This window comes from Pseudorasbora parva, chromosome 9, assembly GCF_024679245.1.
Source record: "Pseudorasbora parva isolate DD20220531a chromosome 9, ASM2467924v1, whole genome shotgun sequence".
Taxonomy (NCBI): Eukaryota; Metazoa; Chordata; class Actinopteri; order Cypriniformes; family Gobionidae; genus Pseudorasbora; species Pseudorasbora parva.
In genome coordinates this window covers 35,103,865-35,121,655 of record NC_090180.1, presented here as the reverse complement: position 1 = coordinate 35,121,655, position 17,791 = coordinate 35,103,865, and the positions used below count along the sequence as shown (strand labels likewise).

Here is a 17,791-nt window from a genome sequence, read left to right as displayed (position 1 = left end):
CATTTATATTAAAGGGTTCCTACAGCAATTAGCATTTGGCTTTGTAACAGTAGAAACCCGGGAGTAGAAACCCAGTACTTATTACTTTAGTAGTACTTTCCAGTACATACTTTTACTTTTTACTTTTGATACTTTTGAAAAAAAATACTTCTAAGTAAAAATCTGTACAAGTTTCATTTGTAATGGATTAATGTTTGACCAGCAGTACTTTTACTTTTACTCAAGAAATTAAGTTGCGTTATTTGTCCACCTCTGGTAAAATATGAAATGCTGTATTAGAAAACACTCAAGTGATTTCCGTTTCCGTTCTTCATGAGGTTAAGCTGATGGTATAAATAGTCAAGCTGATTGCAAAAGTCAAGCCCATATTTACCATTTAAAACAAAACTTAAATTTGCCAGTAAACAAGTTACCATCCTGCTCTCATTACTTAGTTGTACATATGAGTATGAAACATTATTGCGTGCAGTGCTATTGTTTTCTTTATTTTTCTCTTTCTGTTTTCTGTATTTGCCACTGCAAGACTTCAGTGATCTTGATTCTGTGTGACATCCCCAGAAACGTCTTCTGAAAGGTCTGATGAGCTTCTGTAGTCAGTCACAATTTCCATGTTTTCATGCCATTTTTTTGCATAGTCTTCAAGCCATTTTTTAACATAGTCTTCATGCACTAAATAGCAAGAAATGTAATAATTAACAACATTGTGTACATTTTACTAACTGACAGTAATCAAATCATTGTTTTTTCAGGCTATACTTACTCTCAGGTGGATCCAGACCAAAGCTTCCTCTCTCTAACATGTCTGACTTGTCAGATCCCCATCCACTGTCACTCTCTTCTTTTCCACCTTCCACAGGTTTCAGGAGATCTGTGTTCAGTCTAGCCATCATCTCTACTTTCTCCATCAACTCTCTGACCTGTTTCCCATCGTCCTGCTCCATGTAGTTAAATACATGATACCTGTTTCCACATTTATTGATCAGCCACTGCAGATCCTCTCCTTCACTCTCAATGTGCTCTTCAATTGTGGGGGTCCCCATCCAGTCGCCCCTGCTGAAAACTACTATACAGTATTTCCAGACATTTCCACCCAGGAGCTCCATGTGCTCCTTGACAGACCTTCTATGTGCCTCAGTGAAGGCGACACTGGACCGCAGAACCAGCAAAACTGCATGAGGTCCTGGTGGACACATGGTAACACTCGACATGATCTCCTTCTTGACTGGCTCTGAAGTCTCCTTTACAGACGCGTACGGCCACCATCCAGGTGTGTTAATTAAAATGACTTTTCGCTTTTCAACCTCTCCATTTCTCATCACACACTTTTTCGCCATGTTCTTCTCTTGTTTAATTTTCAGGATGGTGTTCACCACTGAGGTCTTCCCAACAACATTGCCACCCATCAAGATAATCCTTAATTCTGGGAAAGATTTATCTGCCAGAAATAACATGAAAGTTAATGCATTCAGCTGGAGTCATATTCCAACTTTTCTATTAATTCTACAATGTTTTTGCTTTTTTGCACTATACCTGTTAGACGTTCTTTTAAGGTTTGCCTCTTTGTTTTTACTTCAACCTCTCTCTCCTTTGCTTGTTTCCTCACAGTTCTTCTCTTTTCCTCCATATCCTCAAACAGCTTGCTGTCAATTTTAAAGCACTGTCCGTCATGCTCAGCTACCAAGTTCTCTATCTCATGAAACAGTTTTTCCACATGTATCCCCTTGCTGTCAGTATAGTTGAAGACATGAGCTCTATTCCCACATTTCTTTATTAATATATCCAGCTCTTTTCCTGCTCTCTCAATTAGCAGCGTGTTATCTGCATGTCTCTGCTCTTTGTTATACATGAGCAGAACGATGGTGTGATTCCAGATCTGCTCCCCCAGAATCTCCATGTGCTCCAGCACACTGTTTAGGTGCATGTCTGTGAATGGTTTGTGAAGATTGATGACTAGAAGGAAGGCGTGTGGAGCAGGACACAGTTTTAAACTGTGCACAATCTCCATCTTTAAAGACTTTGCACTTTCTGTCAGTGTGAAGCTCCTCCACCATCCTGGTGTCATTACCAAACTTACAGACCTGTTCTGAACCGTCCTCTGTTTCATCTCATTCTTTACTATTTCTTCTCTCACTTTACAGTCTTCCTGACCGAGGATGGTATTAGCCGCACTGCGTTTGAATTCTGCTTTACTACCTATTATAATTAAATTTATCTCTGGAAGAGCGGGACAATCTGCAATAGAAAATGTGAGAAACTTTTATTATCCCTTGTAATTTACAAATGAGTTATCATATTTCAGTCAAATATATAGATTTCATATTTTCCATGTGCATGTTCACATGCATCTGGTTTGTAGTATTAAAGCAATTAAAAAATGTAAAAACCATTGTAATTACATAATAGCCAAACATGCTGCCTTGCATTGTTGTTGTTATTTTGAGCCTTAGTTGAGTTGCAAGTCAGAGGATAGCTTTGACAAGGTTACAAAGCTTAGAAGTGTGAAAATGGAAACTTGATGAAACCTATAGGTTTTACTTTCACTGTAACTACAATGAGTTCTCTCGCAGTTGTAAGTAAAACATTTTTTGCCTTGTATTATTGCTTTAATTCTTGGGAATAAAATCTGTGATGTACCATCCTTAACAGCATCTTTATACATTTTTTAGCCGTTGTGTAACAACAATAGTGACTTTATTTATAAACTTTATATTATAAATTCAATATTTTTGAAGACTTTCGTGTCAGATCATCCATCACTCATTACAAATATATAGGGTTCTTGTCAAACTTTTAATAATTTATGTACAAAATTAGGAAAACTCACTGTCATGATGATCCTCTCCTGCCTCCATTATGCGTCATACACTATCCGTTTAAATCCGTCTTCTTTTTTCTCTCTCCTTTTTTCTCACATTCAATTTCCTTTTTTCTTAGTTCTTAGTCTTTCCCTTATATACATTATAAAATAACGAATCTTCAAGCATTTTTAGTTTGATCATGTGAATGTACTAAATGTGTATCTGCAGTTGATAAACTGGTTTCTCAGCTTCCTGATGAAATAGCTCCACCTCCCAAGTGCTCTGTTCATGGCATCGCCCAGTGATCTGGTAACTCCCATTACTGTCCTCCAGAGACCTATACTTGAAAAACAAGGATCTTAGAGTCACAAGCATTCTTTCACCTTTATTTTTCTTCTAAATGTGTCTAAACTGAACTGCCTGCATGAATAAAATGCTTAAAAACAAAAACCATGTCAGTTTTTGTCTTTGTTGTGTTTGTGTGTATATTTGTGTTGTCAAACCAAAAAAATAAAACCATAATAACCGTTTAAGGTCTTTTACAAATATACTATGTGACAAATTTTATAGAACTATTTAGCTGCAAGCAAGAATTAAAAGGCTGAGCACACCAATATGCACATTGTAAGACTTGGTGGATTTGTTTGGTTTGAGCACTCTGCTGAATTTAAAGGAATAGTTCACCCTGAAATTAAATTCCTGTCATCATTTACTCTCCCTCAACTTGTTCAAAACCTGTATGAGTTTCTTTCTTCTTTTGAACATAAAAAAGAGATTTTATAGAATGTCGGTATACCAGACTGTTGATGGTCCCATTGACTTCCATAGTAGGCAAAAAAATAGAAGTCAATGGGGACCATCGACTGTTTTGTTACAGACATTCATTAAAGTATTTTCTTTTGTGTTCAGCAGAAGAAAGAAATTCATACAGGTTGTGAACAAGTTGAGGAAGAATAAATAATGGCAGTATTTTTTTATTTTAGGTAGAAGTATTATTAAGAGTTGTTTATTATATTATAATGTGTACATTGCACCGTTATTTTTTAGGTCACCAAATGCTTAGGTCAATGTGATATGTAAAAAATGAAAATTAAATATAGAGAATATTTGATTTAAAAAATACAATATATAACATTAACATATTACATTATGTAAATACATACTGACATACTTGAAACATGCAGTGCTTCCAATATACAGTTTCAATGGTTTAAATTCACTGTTAGCATTTTAATGTATTGCTTGGTTTGTATCTTCAGTAACATATGTGTAGCATTACAGCTAATATATAAAAGAATATTTTATTATACTATATCTTGATTTATTCTAGCTTTCAGTGTTGGTTAAACATTTTCCCATATATATCCCTCATATTGCTTCTGTAAGGAACAGGTCATGTGATGGCTTAAGTTCTCTATGTTGAGAGGTCAGTCAGACAGGTTAAAAAGTCATTGCAGGATAAGCCAACTGCCCCACAGCACACTCACATGTACATTTGAGCTGTGCTTCTGTGTGGAGACATCCTGCTTTCACAAAAGGCAGCAGGACACAAAAGGTAAGTCCATTTTTTTATTCCCCAGTTTTATATAGGTTATGCATCATAATGCCAACCATGTAATTGTAACCATCTAATTCAGGTCAAGAGGCCACTGAGAAGTTGAACTCTTGATTCCCCAGCTGGTCCTGGCAAACTTTAGGGTTAATTATGGCAAATGTGTTATAAATCAAGTGTCAATTCTGCATTTCTGTGCCTTAATCACTGATTTCAACGAGTTACCGAACACTCTTCCATTGCCCTTCAAACTGATCTCATCCCAGTCATCGATATAGTCTGCAAACGGCATTGTTCTGATAGTGCCAGTGTGCTAGCGTTTACACTTTTTGGAGGAATAAACCTATTTAAGATAGAGTATCTTAAAGTTGTCTCAGCATATTAAATCACATAGACAAAATAGCAAACAAAAAACACCTCTAATATCTTAATGACTTCACGAGAAGAATTAATGGGAGATTACCTCATTTATCTGGTAGTAAGAGAACAGCTTTCTAAAAATAGTTGATTAGGAGACAGATTAACTCAATAGTAAGCTAATTAGCTTTGTGCCAAATGGGTCTGTATTAATCTGTGTGCCATGATTTGACTTCTTATGAGTCACCAATCATTTCCTTGCTTTTACTTAAGTGGATATTTAAATTATTATAAAAATGAATTATTCACAGATTTACAGCTGCTATGGGCTCCTTGGAGGAAGAGCACACATGCCCCATGTGCCGTGACGTGTTTGTTCGAGCTCAACCCTTTCCTTGCGGCCACAGCTTTTGCCTGGCCTGTGTGCAAGAGACCTGGAGCCAGAGCACTGGCAGTGGCAAGCAAAGGTTTGTATGCCCACAATGCCTGGAGGAGCAGGGGCTGGTTGTATGTGACTCTTGTCCGGAAGGAGAGGGTGAGAAGGTCCAAGCAGCAGTGAAGACATGCCTGCGATGTGAGATCTCTCTGTGTGAGCAGCATCTGCAGCCACATCTGCAACGCCCAGCTTACAGCACTCACCTGCTGGTGGAGCCATTGGTGGACGTGTCCCGCCGCAGGTGCCTCACCCATCAGGAGGTATTCCGGTATTACTGCATGGATGATAGGGAGTATGTCTGCCAAGATTGTATTCTGGAAGGACGGCATTCTCGACACCAGGTCAAAGGGGTGAGAAAAGTGGAGGAAGAATATAAAGTAAGTTATTAGATCTATTGTGCGGCTATTTAGAAGAAAGTTGTCCTGTAGTAGGATTTTTAATAATGCCCTAGGTATATTTACACTGCACTTTACACTGGTTATTTGTAAAAACACACATAAAAAAACCCTCTTTACCTGGATTCTGAACTGTAAAATGCCTTCGTGCTTGTAGAATTTGCAGTTGCAAGGTGTAAACTCATACTTTTCTGACAGCTACAGCCTTGTACCATGTGTTCCCTGCACCACCTGACCACTGTAAAATTCCCTGTTGAAAATAACTACATATGCTGGTTAGGTATGTTTTGAAGCATGGCAGCTGGTTTAAGTTGGTCATGAGCTGGTCCTGCTGGTCCTAAGAAACTGGCTTCAGCTCAGGAACAGCTTAAACCAGCTCATGACCAACTAAGAACCAGCATAAACCAGCTCAAACCAGCTGCCATGCTTCAAAACAAAGGGTTTTCAACAGGGTTTAAGGTTGTCCAGCCGCGCAAATTGATTAGCAATCCGAAAGCATATTTAGACCTTTACTTACGTTAATTACTTCAGAGTGTGGCGTCAGAGAGTCGCTATCAATATGCGGGGGATTAGGGCCCTTTCTTATGGACCTACAGTGGCAATTTTAGCTTTCAGAAGGGTGCTTGCAAGCACCATCTATGTAGTTGATATATGCCCTCGATGCACACTTTTGCCAGTCCCGCACTGAAGCAGGCTCCATAGCAGACTTCTTCCCCACAATGAAAACGACATTATGTTGCGAATGACTCGCAGGAAGACTGCAGGTGTTTAGGGTGTCATTTGGGACAGGTCTAAGAATTATTCTAAGGGCACTAGTCAGACAGGTGGCCCACTTAGACACCATGTTATATTTGTGCAGTGACAGTATCTTAAAGCTGCACTATGTAACTTTTCTGTCCTAACTTTTACTTTTAGAGGGCATATGTATGTATTCAAAACAAAGGCGTAGTTTGATGACGCCAAGTTTGAGCACAGCATCTTGGGACATGTGGTCTTTACCTCACAGCCGGTGGAAAATAGGACACAGGCAGAAATCATGTTCATGGATGTGGTTATTAACGTTACTGTAGTATGAAGCAGAGCAGGACTGAGTGTTTTGGAGCTGAGCAAGGCCGCTGGAGTGATTGTCACGTAAACATATGTGAACAACGGGACAGTTTTATGACTTTTATTAGCGCCATTTCCGCTTATCCGGTCATGAGTATGAGGAAATGAAGCTCTGTTTATCATATTAGATACATTTAAGTGTGTTTAAAATGATGTTATGACGTTACTCTGTGTGTTCGCCCAGCGGCTGCTGTGACACTTGTTGCATACTGCTAAGAGTAAAGTGTTTCTGCCAAATAAAACTGGAAACCGAGGGTAAAGCAGATAGAACGCAATTGACAGACGACTCCCTCAGATGTCTCGTCTCCTTGGTTAATATAGCAATTTTCTCACAATATACAAATAGTTAGAAACATTTGGGTTATTGTAAGAATGGACCCCCTAAATAGTCTTGGCCCCTCCGTGTATAAAATTCTAGTTTCCGCCACTGGTGAACCATAACCTGAATTCCTAGGATTAATTCTTATAGCCCAAGGTATAGCCCAAATATTGACTATTGTGAAACAGGATAGAAGACAATGAAGTTAGGTTTAGTTCACTCAACAATGAAAATGACCCCATGATTTACACACCCTCAAGTCATCCTGTGTGTATAAGACATTCTTCTTTCAGACAAATACATTCAGTTGTATTTTAAAAAATTTCTTGGCTTTTCCAAGCTTTATAATGGCAGTAAATGGCTGTTTTTGCTTTGAAGTCCACAAAAGTGCTAGCCTAGAAATCTAGACGCACCCTAGCGGCAGCAAATTTAATTTGCCCGCAAGTGTGGTCTAGCAACTCTCAATTCCTATCTGAGCTGTATTCCTCAGAATCTGGATGGCCCAATCACATCGTGTAGGATATAGAGTCGGCGGGCGGGGCCATAATGACGACGGCCGAGTTGCGTTTGCGTGCTTCTAGTAAACACAGAAACTGGCAAACGGCAGCGGTCTTTCGAATCAGCTCTGCCCGCGCCTCCAGAAGACTTGGAGTTAAGCTTTCCTCTGAGAAAAGAACAAAGAACGGCACTGAAGTCATTCTTAAAAAGTGAAGATGTGTTCGGAGTTTAGCCGAACGGATACGGCGAATGTTTAATCAGTCAGCCAGCTCCCCTTCACCGTCGTTGCTCCGGTTGGTTGTAGTGCTATCCTATCGCGTGCAGAGGGAGTTTGAAAGACAACCGTTTATCCCGCCCCTCGGATTGAGCCCTGTCTATGGTGAGTTTCCAGAACAAACATCTTGATGTGGGTCTGGCTTGTCAGGCTACAAAAGTGCATCTCTCTGTCATAAAAGTGCTCCACACGGCTTCAGGGAGTTAATAAAGTCCTTCTGAAATGAATCGATGTTTGTGTAAGAAAAATATCCATATTTTAAATGCTTTCCATATTCAACTTACTGAAAAAGTGTAGCGCCCGCGCCTCTCGCAGTTCAAAATGCGTAGGCTACGTCTGACGAGCGCAACTGGTGTGCATTGTCGTCAGACATGTAGCATTAGCATTTAACACTTGTTTCGTAAGTTGAATATTGAAGCTAGATAATTTATAAAGTTTTAAATATGGATATTTTTCTTACACAATCACATCGATTTGCTTCAGGAGGCCTTTATTAACCCCCAAGAGCCATGTGGAGCAGTTTTATGACCGACAGATGCACTTTTATGGACTTCAAAAATTATACAAAAATCACTGCAATTATAAAGCTCTGAAGAGCAAGGACATTTTTAATATAACTCTGATTGTGTTCTTCTGAAAAAAATAATGTCATATACACCTAGGATGACTTTAGGGTAAGTAAATCATGGGATAAATGTCAACCCTTTAACCAAGGGTTCAAATTTAATAAGCCCTTTTGTAATATTTTATAGGTCAAATTACAGCGCCTGTTCAAGAAAGCAGAAGAGAAAATAAAGCAAGGTGAAACTATGCTTCAGGAACATCAGAATGCTTGTCGTACCATCATAGTAAGTTCAAGCGTCTTTGGTGTCTCATATAAAACTAACAAATTATTCCTAACCTGAAGTATAATGATTACAGGTCAGGATTTCAAGCATAACTGAATGTGTGCATTATGTGTGTTTGTTTTAGGAGGACTCCTCTGTAAGTGACGTCTCGCAGGCGTTACAGATGGGCTCAACCCTGCAGACTCGGGTGGGACGACTAGTGTCAGCTGTAATAAACATCACTGAGCAGGAAAGACAGCAGGCCATGGAGAGGGCGCAGGAAGACTGCAGCAGGATGAAAGAAGATCTGAACCAAACTGAGAGCATCCACCGCTTCTTCGGCTCCCTGCTGGACGAGAGCGACCCCTTCCTGTTAATCTGGGTATGAGGACATGAAGGTGATGCAGTCGTGCAGTAATGTGTAGAGGACTACTAAAATGAGGAGCCAAAGTAGCCTCTCCAATTGAATTATTTTCATCTATTTGATGTTTACATGGTTCCAGGTTAAATGTGCATAAAAAGTTAATTTACCATACACTAAGATTCTAAGAACAATGCTATAATTTCTTAATGTTTGCATTGTAAGGAATTTGTATAAAACAATTGCAGATACAAGCTAATTCGTTTTTTGGCTTTGTTAACTTTTAATGCCACATATATTTATGGCATCAAATATCACTTACTCTATGAAGGGTCTTTAAAGATGTCAATCAGAATAAAAGAAACTAAAATAAGAGATACAATTTTGTGACTTTTTGTTCATTGTAGTCCTACTTTTTCACAGGCATACCAGACAGAGGATTCACAGTGAGTCTTTAGTAAAACCGTGATTGTTATTGTCACAGAAATATCTTGTAGTTGTATGGTAGTTTGCATTTGAACAAAATAGAGCAAGTGTGTAGCCTATGGCCTGGTTTCACAAACAGAGCCTTAGTTCAATTAGGATATTTAAGTAGCTTTTTACAACTTTTACTGCTTTTCACTGCTGTGCATCTTGAGATAAAACAATGCACTGAAATATTTTAAGATATGTCAATGCAAGTTGCGTTCAGTTAAAACAGCTCAAACATGCATTTGAATCTGGAATAGGTTTAGCCGTGGCAGCGGTAAATATTTTACTGTATTCGTAGCTTTCTTCTTTCTTGCAGGATGATGACCGCTCTCAACTCACCTCTGTTCACACCACCCCAGCCCAGCGTGGATAAAAAACGTGTCTTAGAGAATGTGGAAAATAAATACAGGGAATTCATTGCTGATACCCTGCGCTGCCTAATTGATCTCAAGAGAGATCTCTGTGCGTATTATTATGCTAGATACATTTTTATTTTTATTTTTATTCTTACTATTGATTTCTAGCTAACCTAAGCATGATGCTAATCAATATTTTCAGCAAGTTCTTTATTGTTTACCGCTTTATTGCTTCATTTGCCTTGTTCAATGTTGCCATCTAGTGGTTACATTTCTAATCCCAGTTTCTCTTTGTTATTTAGTAAGCAGTCCATTAACCTTGGACAAAAACTCAGCCCATCCACTCCTGAACATCTCTGAAGACCTACGCTCAGTGACGAGGGTAAAAAAACGGTTGCCTGTTCCAGAGCATCCTGACCGCTTTGACCACTGGTCTCAGGTGGTCTCCTGTCAGATATTTTCTTCAGGAACCCATTATTGGGAGCTGGAGGTGGAGGGTTTCTGGGATATAGCAGTGACCTACCACACCATTGGGAGAAAAGCAAAGGAGGGCACGGCCTTTGGTTGCAATAAGGTAGATTGTGTATGAGAACCCTAGGGGTTTTACCCCCAAATATGAGGCCACCAATTCTTAAAATATAAATGTAGATATTTTAATTCATATTTATTGTGTGCAATTTTGTAATCTTATTATTTATGACAAGTGTATAGAAACCTGAAGAAATAATGTCAATATTTTAGTATTATTATTTAATATTTTTAATAATGTAATATTTACATTTTTTATTCATCGTGATCCTCTGAAGATATATCTTAAGTAAAATTATATAAAAATTTAACTTGTTTATTATTCTAAGCATCAAATGTCAGAGGCCTAACCCATTTAGTATATATAATCCATCATTTCTTGTGCATTTCAGTATTTGATTTTCTGTTATCTTTCTCAGATATCCTGGAGCCTGACACAGCAGCATGACAGAAAACTTGCTGCCTGGCATAACCGAAAGAAAACCCACCTCTCCGTAAAAATGTCAGGCAACCATTTGGCAGTCATTCTGGACTATAATTCTGGCTCTATCACCTTTTCAGAAGTAGGATCATCTTCCACCATGCTCCCTCTCCACAATTTCAGCACCAGTTTCAACCAGCCAATCTGCCTGGGTTTTGGCCTCTACAAACCAGAACTGAACAGCAGGGTCACCATCCTCAAGAAAATATGACTGCATATACCTCACCGATTTGGGTAAAGATGAGAACTGTCATTGCTGTTTAAATTTTATTTCATAAAGTGTTTTATATTTTTTGATTAATATGCCTATATGAATTTTAGTTTAGTCATCTAGAGGACTTTGCCCAGACTGAAACCCCACGGTACGCTACTGTTTGTTACTCATTACAAATTAATATTACATGGCAAAAATTATAATTAGCAACTGTCACGGTTATGTCCGTTAGTTTCATTTTCATTTACTTTTTGTTTGCATTCATCTGTTTCCTGTCTTTTCTGTTTTCAGTTTCCCGCCAATTTGTCTCTTTGGTTACTCATTACATTCTAGTTAATCTCTTTGGTTACTCATCAGTTCCCCTGTTTCCCGTTTGGTATTTATATGCCTGTGTTTCTGTTCCCATTGTTGGTTTTAGTTACTGTTAAGTTAAGGTTTGCGTTCTGTTAATAAAGTCTATTTGAATGAATCTTCTTTGACCTGCCTCCCACCATACTTGGAAGCATGACCGAGGAACTGACCAACACAAAGAAAAGACAAGCATGGAATTTGCTGCAGCATTTTCTGCCCTCTTCCATGAAGGGCTTCCTTTTGTGGACTACACCGGACGTTTTTGCCAGATCACCCAGCAAACGTCTTTAAAAAATTAAGCTCTCAAATACCTTTACTGGATTGTAGCTAACTATTATTTTCCATTGGACTTACCTGATTTGAAGGAAGGTAACTGGAGAGAGGCAATTCTCTGGTGTGTGGAAACATCTGTGTAAGAGGGCAATGTTGGTGGAGCTGGACACAGATGAGAGGCTTATGACTGGGAGACAGAGGTAGTACTTCCCATCCTGCCCACCCACAAACTCTTTTCGCCACCAGTCTACCACTATGAATGACTGTTCGTCATCGCTGGTCCGGGTCCAGCCCTTAATCGTCTGTGCTTTCATTGCTGCTTGTCCTGTTTACAAAACCTGTATCATCACCAGCACTGACACCAGTACACTGGCCGCTGATCTTGTCACTCAAGCCCGGTCCGTCGCCCTGACTCCTCGGCCTTTGCTCCGCCTTCCTTCGGCTCCACCAGGGACCATTGGTCATATGGCTCCACCGGGCTCCCTCGGACCCCCGGCTTTACCTTGGTCTGAGGTAATCCATCCTGAGCCACACACCCACGAGCCATCTGCTGCCCAGGTTCCCCCTCGTTGCGGCTTCCGGAGCCTTCAGATTCGCCCGGCTCCATTGGCATTCCATTGTCGCCATCAGTCGTTTTCAAGGAAATCCCCACCATTGCTCCTCTCTCCTTCAAAGACATTGTGCTGTTGCCTGGCTGTGCTCTAGGATACCCCCATGGTATACCCCCCTTATCTTCACCACCCTGGCTCCTTCTACCCTGGTTCCTTCCACCGGGACTTCTTCCTTTACCAGCCCTTCATCCGCCCCCCCTGAACCACCTCCTCAGCCATTTTTACAGTACGAGGCTGGGGATGCACTGACACAGTTATGTTTCAACCACAGTTTATTTTCATTTTCATGGACTTTTAGTTTGCACACTTCAGTTTCATGTCTCCTTTGTTCTATATTTCCCACCACTAATTTGTCACCTTGGTTACTCATTACAATACAACAATCATCTTTTCGTTATTTATATGCATATGTTTCTGTTCCCTTTGTTGGTTCTCTTTAATGTTTACTCAGAGTTTGGTTTAGCTTTGTGTTCTGTTAATAAAGTCTATTTGAATTAATCCTATTTGTCCTGCCTTCTACCTACACCACACTTGGAACTGGAAGTGTGACAGCAATCTAATCTATATTACTAATTTTATGTAATTTATTCTGTCTTTTGTATTAATTTTAGGGCTGTTTACTCAACACCGTTTTTAAATAAAAACAAAGAAATAGAGAGAATCAATCGATTTTGAATCTACTATTGTGTGAATAAGTAACTGTAATCTGATTATGATCATTTTAAAACATTTTCAATTTTTTTAATCTGATTACAGTCCAGATAACATGTGATCAGTTACTTCCCAGAACTGGAGTACTGTCCACCGTCTATCCAGAGTATACTTTGGGCTTTAAATACATAAAATAGATATCTCCCTGTAGGCATCCTTTTACATCACAGTCTATTGTGAAGGGTTTGTGATTGTTTAATGATTGTGTCTATTTTTGTGGTGCCATAAACCAGTCAGCACTTTAAGATGTCATTTACAGTTCATGATTGGCTCAAAAAGTTTGATGCTCCCATGAGCAAAGATGAGAGGGTTTTAAGTCATGTACTTCCAAGTTGTTCTGCACCGGCTGATAAACTCCCATTGAGATGAAAAGGTAAAGCAAATCTCTCATTTGTTGAGATACACTTTCAAATAATAATACAAAATACTTTGTATACTTGTGAATTCCTGATTTTACATCAAAGAGTACTTGAATACTTTGAATTACATGGATAGGATCATTACAGAAACGGAGAGAGGGAGAGAGGGAGAGGTGAAGCTGGTGGAGTGGGTGGGAAGGGGAGGGTCTTGAGAGACAGGATGAGTAGGAAGATCAGTCAGATTCAGTGTTTCTCTATAGAAGCTTAGACACCTCGCATCATTGCACCTGGGAAACCGAGGAACAGCCCATTAAATCAGGTGATTTTGCTATTTTTTCCTATTACAAAAACTTAAATGTCATCTTGTGTTACTCCATAGGAAAGAGGCTTTAGAAAAATATTGTTTAGCACACACACACAAATAATTTTCTTATATATTTTCAAATATCTAAACATCCTTGAAACCTCAGTATATTTTATTAGATGTGTGCTTTAATAGAAACAAACTATTTGCCAAGGAAAGACATTTTCTGAAAAGTCTTATAATCCAACACATTATAATTCTTATAATCTTTTACTTCTTAAGTACATTATTCTGTTTTAGGGATATTTTACATGAAAAAAAGGCAAAAAAATTGCTTTAGAAAATTATTTTTTTAGGAGTGTAAGATGATTCAGAGTTTGGAATATTGAAAGATTGATAATGTGTTAATTTTGGGTGAGTGAAGTTTTGTGACGTAAATAACGCTGCTGGCTTGTAAAAGAAGAGGACTGCACTGTCTGGACTGAGCTGAATTAGTTCTTATTGAAAGTGCACAAACACTGAGGTTTCACTCAAGACCAGACGCAAAGAAAGTTGACCTTTGTAAATGTCACTGCTTCATAAAGACTATAAACATGACTTGAATAGTAAATTAACTAGGTGAGTGGTGCCAATTAAGACCTGATATAGATGTACAATACGTTGATAATCCGAGACGTACATTCTTTGGTTTCAAGACTTACATATTGTTGCCGTTGTAGCGTGCCAAAGCACAGAGGAGAGAGAGAGGGTTCAGCCAATACGCATGTGCAAAGGAGAGAGGGATAGAGGATCTGTGTGGGGAGGAGAGAGGTCCTGCATGTTGTGGAACGTCGGGAGGGAAGTGAGAGCGTGTTAAAGACAGATGGTCTCTCAGTGGAGTTGTTCTTTTTTCTCTCTCTTGTTCTCACTCTCTCCTGGACGCTATACTCCCCTCAGCTGAAAGAGATCCAAAGTGTTACCTCATGATCTTCATCCTTCACTGCTCCTCTTCCTCCTCCCCCATAAACACATGCATACCTGTTGGCTTGCAGAGCTCCTCTGACTCCCTCTCTCTGTCTTCTCACAGGTTGGCTATGATGATGGATTTTTTTCGGGATGATGAGAAACCTCTAAGTGTCCTTGCCTTTGGTCCCCTGCAGGCAATTTAACAAGATAGCACAGAAGTAGATCTCCGTCAGGAAACTGTGACAGACAGGAGGGTGACTGCAAAATAGAGAGCAAGAGTAAGGGTGAAAGACAGAGCCAAGGATTTAAAGATAACTTTTAAAATAGCCCATAACATCTGTTTTTCAGGATCTTCACTTATTTCTCCCAAGTTTCCTGAAGACGACAAACTTGACCAAACCGCAGGGAGCATTTGCACCTAATTTCATCTGAAATTTTGCAATTAAAAAAATAATAAGACAATGCTGCCCAGCTCTGGGCTGCCAATTCTAGCTCTCCTTCTGCTAATCGTCCCTCTAGTGGTCAGAGGGCAAAATGACACGGAGCCCATAGTACTGGAGGGTAAATGCCTGGTGGTCTGTGACTCAACACCCTCCTCAGAACCATCAGGTAACGCACTGGGGATGTCTGTGCGTTCAGGTACCGGCCGTGTGGCCTTTTCTGCCACACGCCAAACCAACCATGAGCCCACAGATATGAGCAACCGCACCATGATCATCTATTTTGACCAGGTAAGACATTTTTCCACATAAATAAATACACTTATGTAGTATTGCTCTGTTTAATCAGTCAATTTTTGTCAGATCTTGGTGAACGTTGGCAGTCATTTTGACCAAGAAAGCAGTATCTTCCTTGCTCCGAGACGAGGGGTGTACAGCTTCAATTTCCATGTGGTGAAGGCATACAACAGACAAACCATACAGGTACATACTTTTACTAGTTAAAGTTCTTTATAAGCATCTATGGTCGATGAAGAACCTTTGAAAAATCCATGGAACCTTTCCATCGCGCAAAAGGTTCTTTATAGCGAAAATTATTCTTTTAACTGTTCTAGATGCACTGAGAAACAAAAAAAGTTCTTCATTGACAAAGTTCTTGTTCCCCTTTTGGAACCTTGATTCTTAAGAGTGTACAGGAAAACACGCATAGCAACTGTAAATAATTAGTAATTAATACAAAGAAGTGACATTGTTTCCCATTCACAGGTGAGTTTGATGTTGAATGGATGGCCAATGATCTCAGCCTTTGCTGGAGACCAGGATGTGACACGGGAGGCAGCCACGAATGCTGGGCTTGTGATCATGGAGCGAGGGGACAAGGCTTACCTCAAGCTAGAAAGGGGCAACTTAATGGGAGGCTGGAAGTACTCTACTTTTTCAGGCTTCCTGGTCTTCCCCTTATAATGAATGACCGTGTGGGGAAGAGAAGAGGTGAGAGGGTGACATGCTCTCTGAGGATTTATGTTAGGAAAATGAATGCCATAGAAAATGTCACGTCTGTTCTTCCTCTCTTTTTAACGGGTGAAAATGGGAAGCTAAATATTACAATTAAATATTATTTATATTTTATCATGTATATTATTTAGAAATATTGTTAATAGTCTATTATTATGATATAAATAGTATTAAAATTGAATAAAGATTTGAAAAAAAGTTTCTAAAATTGGTTTTATTGTTTTTTTATAATGTATTTCAGATAATATGCTCAATGTGTATGGTTAAACTGAAAACTGACATTGGGGGAAGATACAATGGGACTCTCCTAATAATATTTTTGAAATTTTTGACCAAAATTCACTTTTAATGCGGAAGGAAACATTTTAACATTGGTTTTCTTTGTGAGGTTTCTGTTTCTCATGTCTATGTTTGCCTGCTTATGGAGCTGTGTGTGTATATTATAAAACTATTAAAAAGATAAATCTCATTAAATGGAATCCCTTAAAAAATCCTCATTATTCTGTGTGAAATGTATGTCTTGTCCTCAACCCGTGTTCCTTCTCTGAATGAGGTAGTTTACCTGTAACAACAGCTGTTTGTAAATATAGCTCTCAGCACCAGAGCTGGCATGGTTTGCAGGAATCATCACAGATAGCAGCATAGGCATAATGGATAACGGATACGAACAACGGCGGTGCTGGTCGAGCAAGGCAGATGGAGTTTTTGGCAAGCAGAAGTGCGAGTGTACGCTGGACTCCTAGGACTATGCAGGGTGGGCTGTCACAGTCAATATGTTACGCTGCATTGGTTTAAAGACACACTTATTCACACATACGGAACAAGGAAAGAAAGAGATCAGGCAAGTGATAAGGAGAGGGAGAAAAGAAAACTGAAACAAAAGAATCACTGATGTTAATTTAATAATAATCCATTTTTCTAACCTGTCTGTATAAAAGAAAGAAAGAAAGATCACGGTTTTGTCACGGTGTGGCCTTTCACACACACACATATATATATATATATATATATATATATATATATATATATATATATATATATATATATATATATATATATATATATATATATATATATATATATATATATATATATCTGTGTGTCTGTGTGTGTGTAAGTTGGACAATGATTCATTTGTCCTATAGCACGTGTAGCCTAATATTTATTTTCATATGAATTTTAGCTCTTATTACTAGAATTAATAATTTTAATAGCTATTATTGAAAGTGGCTTTAACATCATCCATATAAAGTCTGCTGTTTGTGATTTAACCATGCTATAATGTTGATGTCAGTTACTCATTAATGTGTCCAAAACATGTAATTTAGTGCAGTGTAAAATTAATAAAGCCTTTATAGGCTATGCATTTTTACATAATTTTTTGTTTTAATCAAAATAATGAATTATGCAAATAATATTGAAAGTGTTTTTAACATTAAGCATTAATTTTGTGTTTAATTAGCTATATCTTTATGTGTTTTTCAAGTAAAAATCGGTAGACCTCTGTTATAAAACAGCACTAAACCCATCTACTAAATTTACGAATATTCTTGCATCCATTTAAGATAAATTAAATAGCCTACATAACTATAGCTACTATAAAATGCGAGTATCAGTGTTTCATTCAGAATCTAAGCTGTATGGACATTTTGATACATTTGGAAAAAATAAAAAAGGCTGTGAGAAAAAAAAGAATTTCTTGAGGTAAAATTATTAATTAAGAATTGAATCAATTGCCGTTTAAATTCTAACAAGAGAGCGAGCATCTCACACCCGGTGATAACAAGTAGGCCGCATTTAGTGTAGCCT

At 38.6% G+C, this 17,791-nt stretch overlaps 3 protein-coding genes across 6 annotated transcripts; 2 read left to right on the top strand and 1 right to left on the bottom strand.

Annotated features, from left to right (window-relative positions):
* Positions 1-165: 165 nt before the first annotated feature.
* LOC137088993 (GTPase IMAP family member 8-like) lies at positions 166-7,248 on the bottom strand. Of its 2 annotated transcripts, XM_067452411.1 has the most exons (6): positions 5,659-7,248; positions 5,347-5,457; positions 2,825-3,135; positions 1,531-2,232; positions 761-1,435; positions 166-669 (listed from the first exon to the last, which is right to left on the bottom strand). In XM_067452411.1, the coding sequence occupies exons 3-6, from the start codon at positions 2,850-2,852 to the stop codon at positions 527-529; spliced, it is 1,548 nt and encodes a 515-aa protein (XP_067308512.1). In that variant the 5' UTR covers positions 2,853-3,135; positions 5,347-5,457; positions 5,659-7,248; the 3' UTR covers positions 166-526. The 2 variants fall into 2 exon arrangements, with proteins under 2 accessions (XP_067308512.1, XP_067308511.1); XM_067452410.1 differs by lacking the exon at positions 5,659-7,248 and having other exon boundaries at positions 2,825-3,140; positions 5,347-5,462.
* trim110 (tripartite motif containing 110) lies at positions 4,324-11,665 on the top strand. Of its 2 annotated transcripts, none has more exons than XM_067452412.1 (8): positions 4,324-4,353; positions 5,019-5,520; positions 8,489-8,584; positions 8,709-8,945; positions 9,348-9,370; positions 9,712-9,857; positions 10,054-10,325; positions 10,699-11,665. In XM_067452412.1, the coding sequence occupies exons 2-8, from the start codon at positions 5,032-5,034 to the stop codon at positions 10,969-10,971; spliced, it is 1,536 nt and encodes a 511-aa protein (XP_067308513.1). In that variant the 5' UTR covers positions 4,324-4,353; positions 5,019-5,031; the 3' UTR covers positions 10,972-11,665. The 2 variants fall into 2 exon arrangements, with proteins under 2 accessions (XP_067308513.1, XP_067308514.1); XM_067452413.1 differs by lacking the exon at positions 4,324-4,353 and having other exon boundaries at positions 4,897-5,520; positions 10,699-10,994; positions 11,082-11,665.
* A 1,809-nt stretch (positions 11,666-13,474) lies between these two features.
* cbln12 (cerebellin 12) lies at positions 13,475-16,479 on the top strand. 2 transcript variants are annotated; one of them, XM_067452407.1, is made up of 4 exons: positions 13,475-13,598; positions 14,650-15,259; positions 15,332-15,451; positions 15,734-16,479. In XM_067452407.1, exons 2-4 carry the CDS (start codon positions 14,990-14,992, stop codon positions 15,929-15,931), a joined length of 588 nt encoding a protein of 195 aa, XP_067308508.1. In that variant the 5' UTR covers positions 13,475-13,598; positions 14,650-14,989; the 3' UTR covers positions 15,932-16,479. The 2 variants fall into 2 exon arrangements, with proteins under 2 accessions (XP_067308508.1, XP_067308510.1); XM_067452409.1 differs by having other exon boundaries at positions 13,494-13,598; positions 14,877-15,259.
* Positions 16,480-17,791: the final 1,312 nt, after the last annotated feature.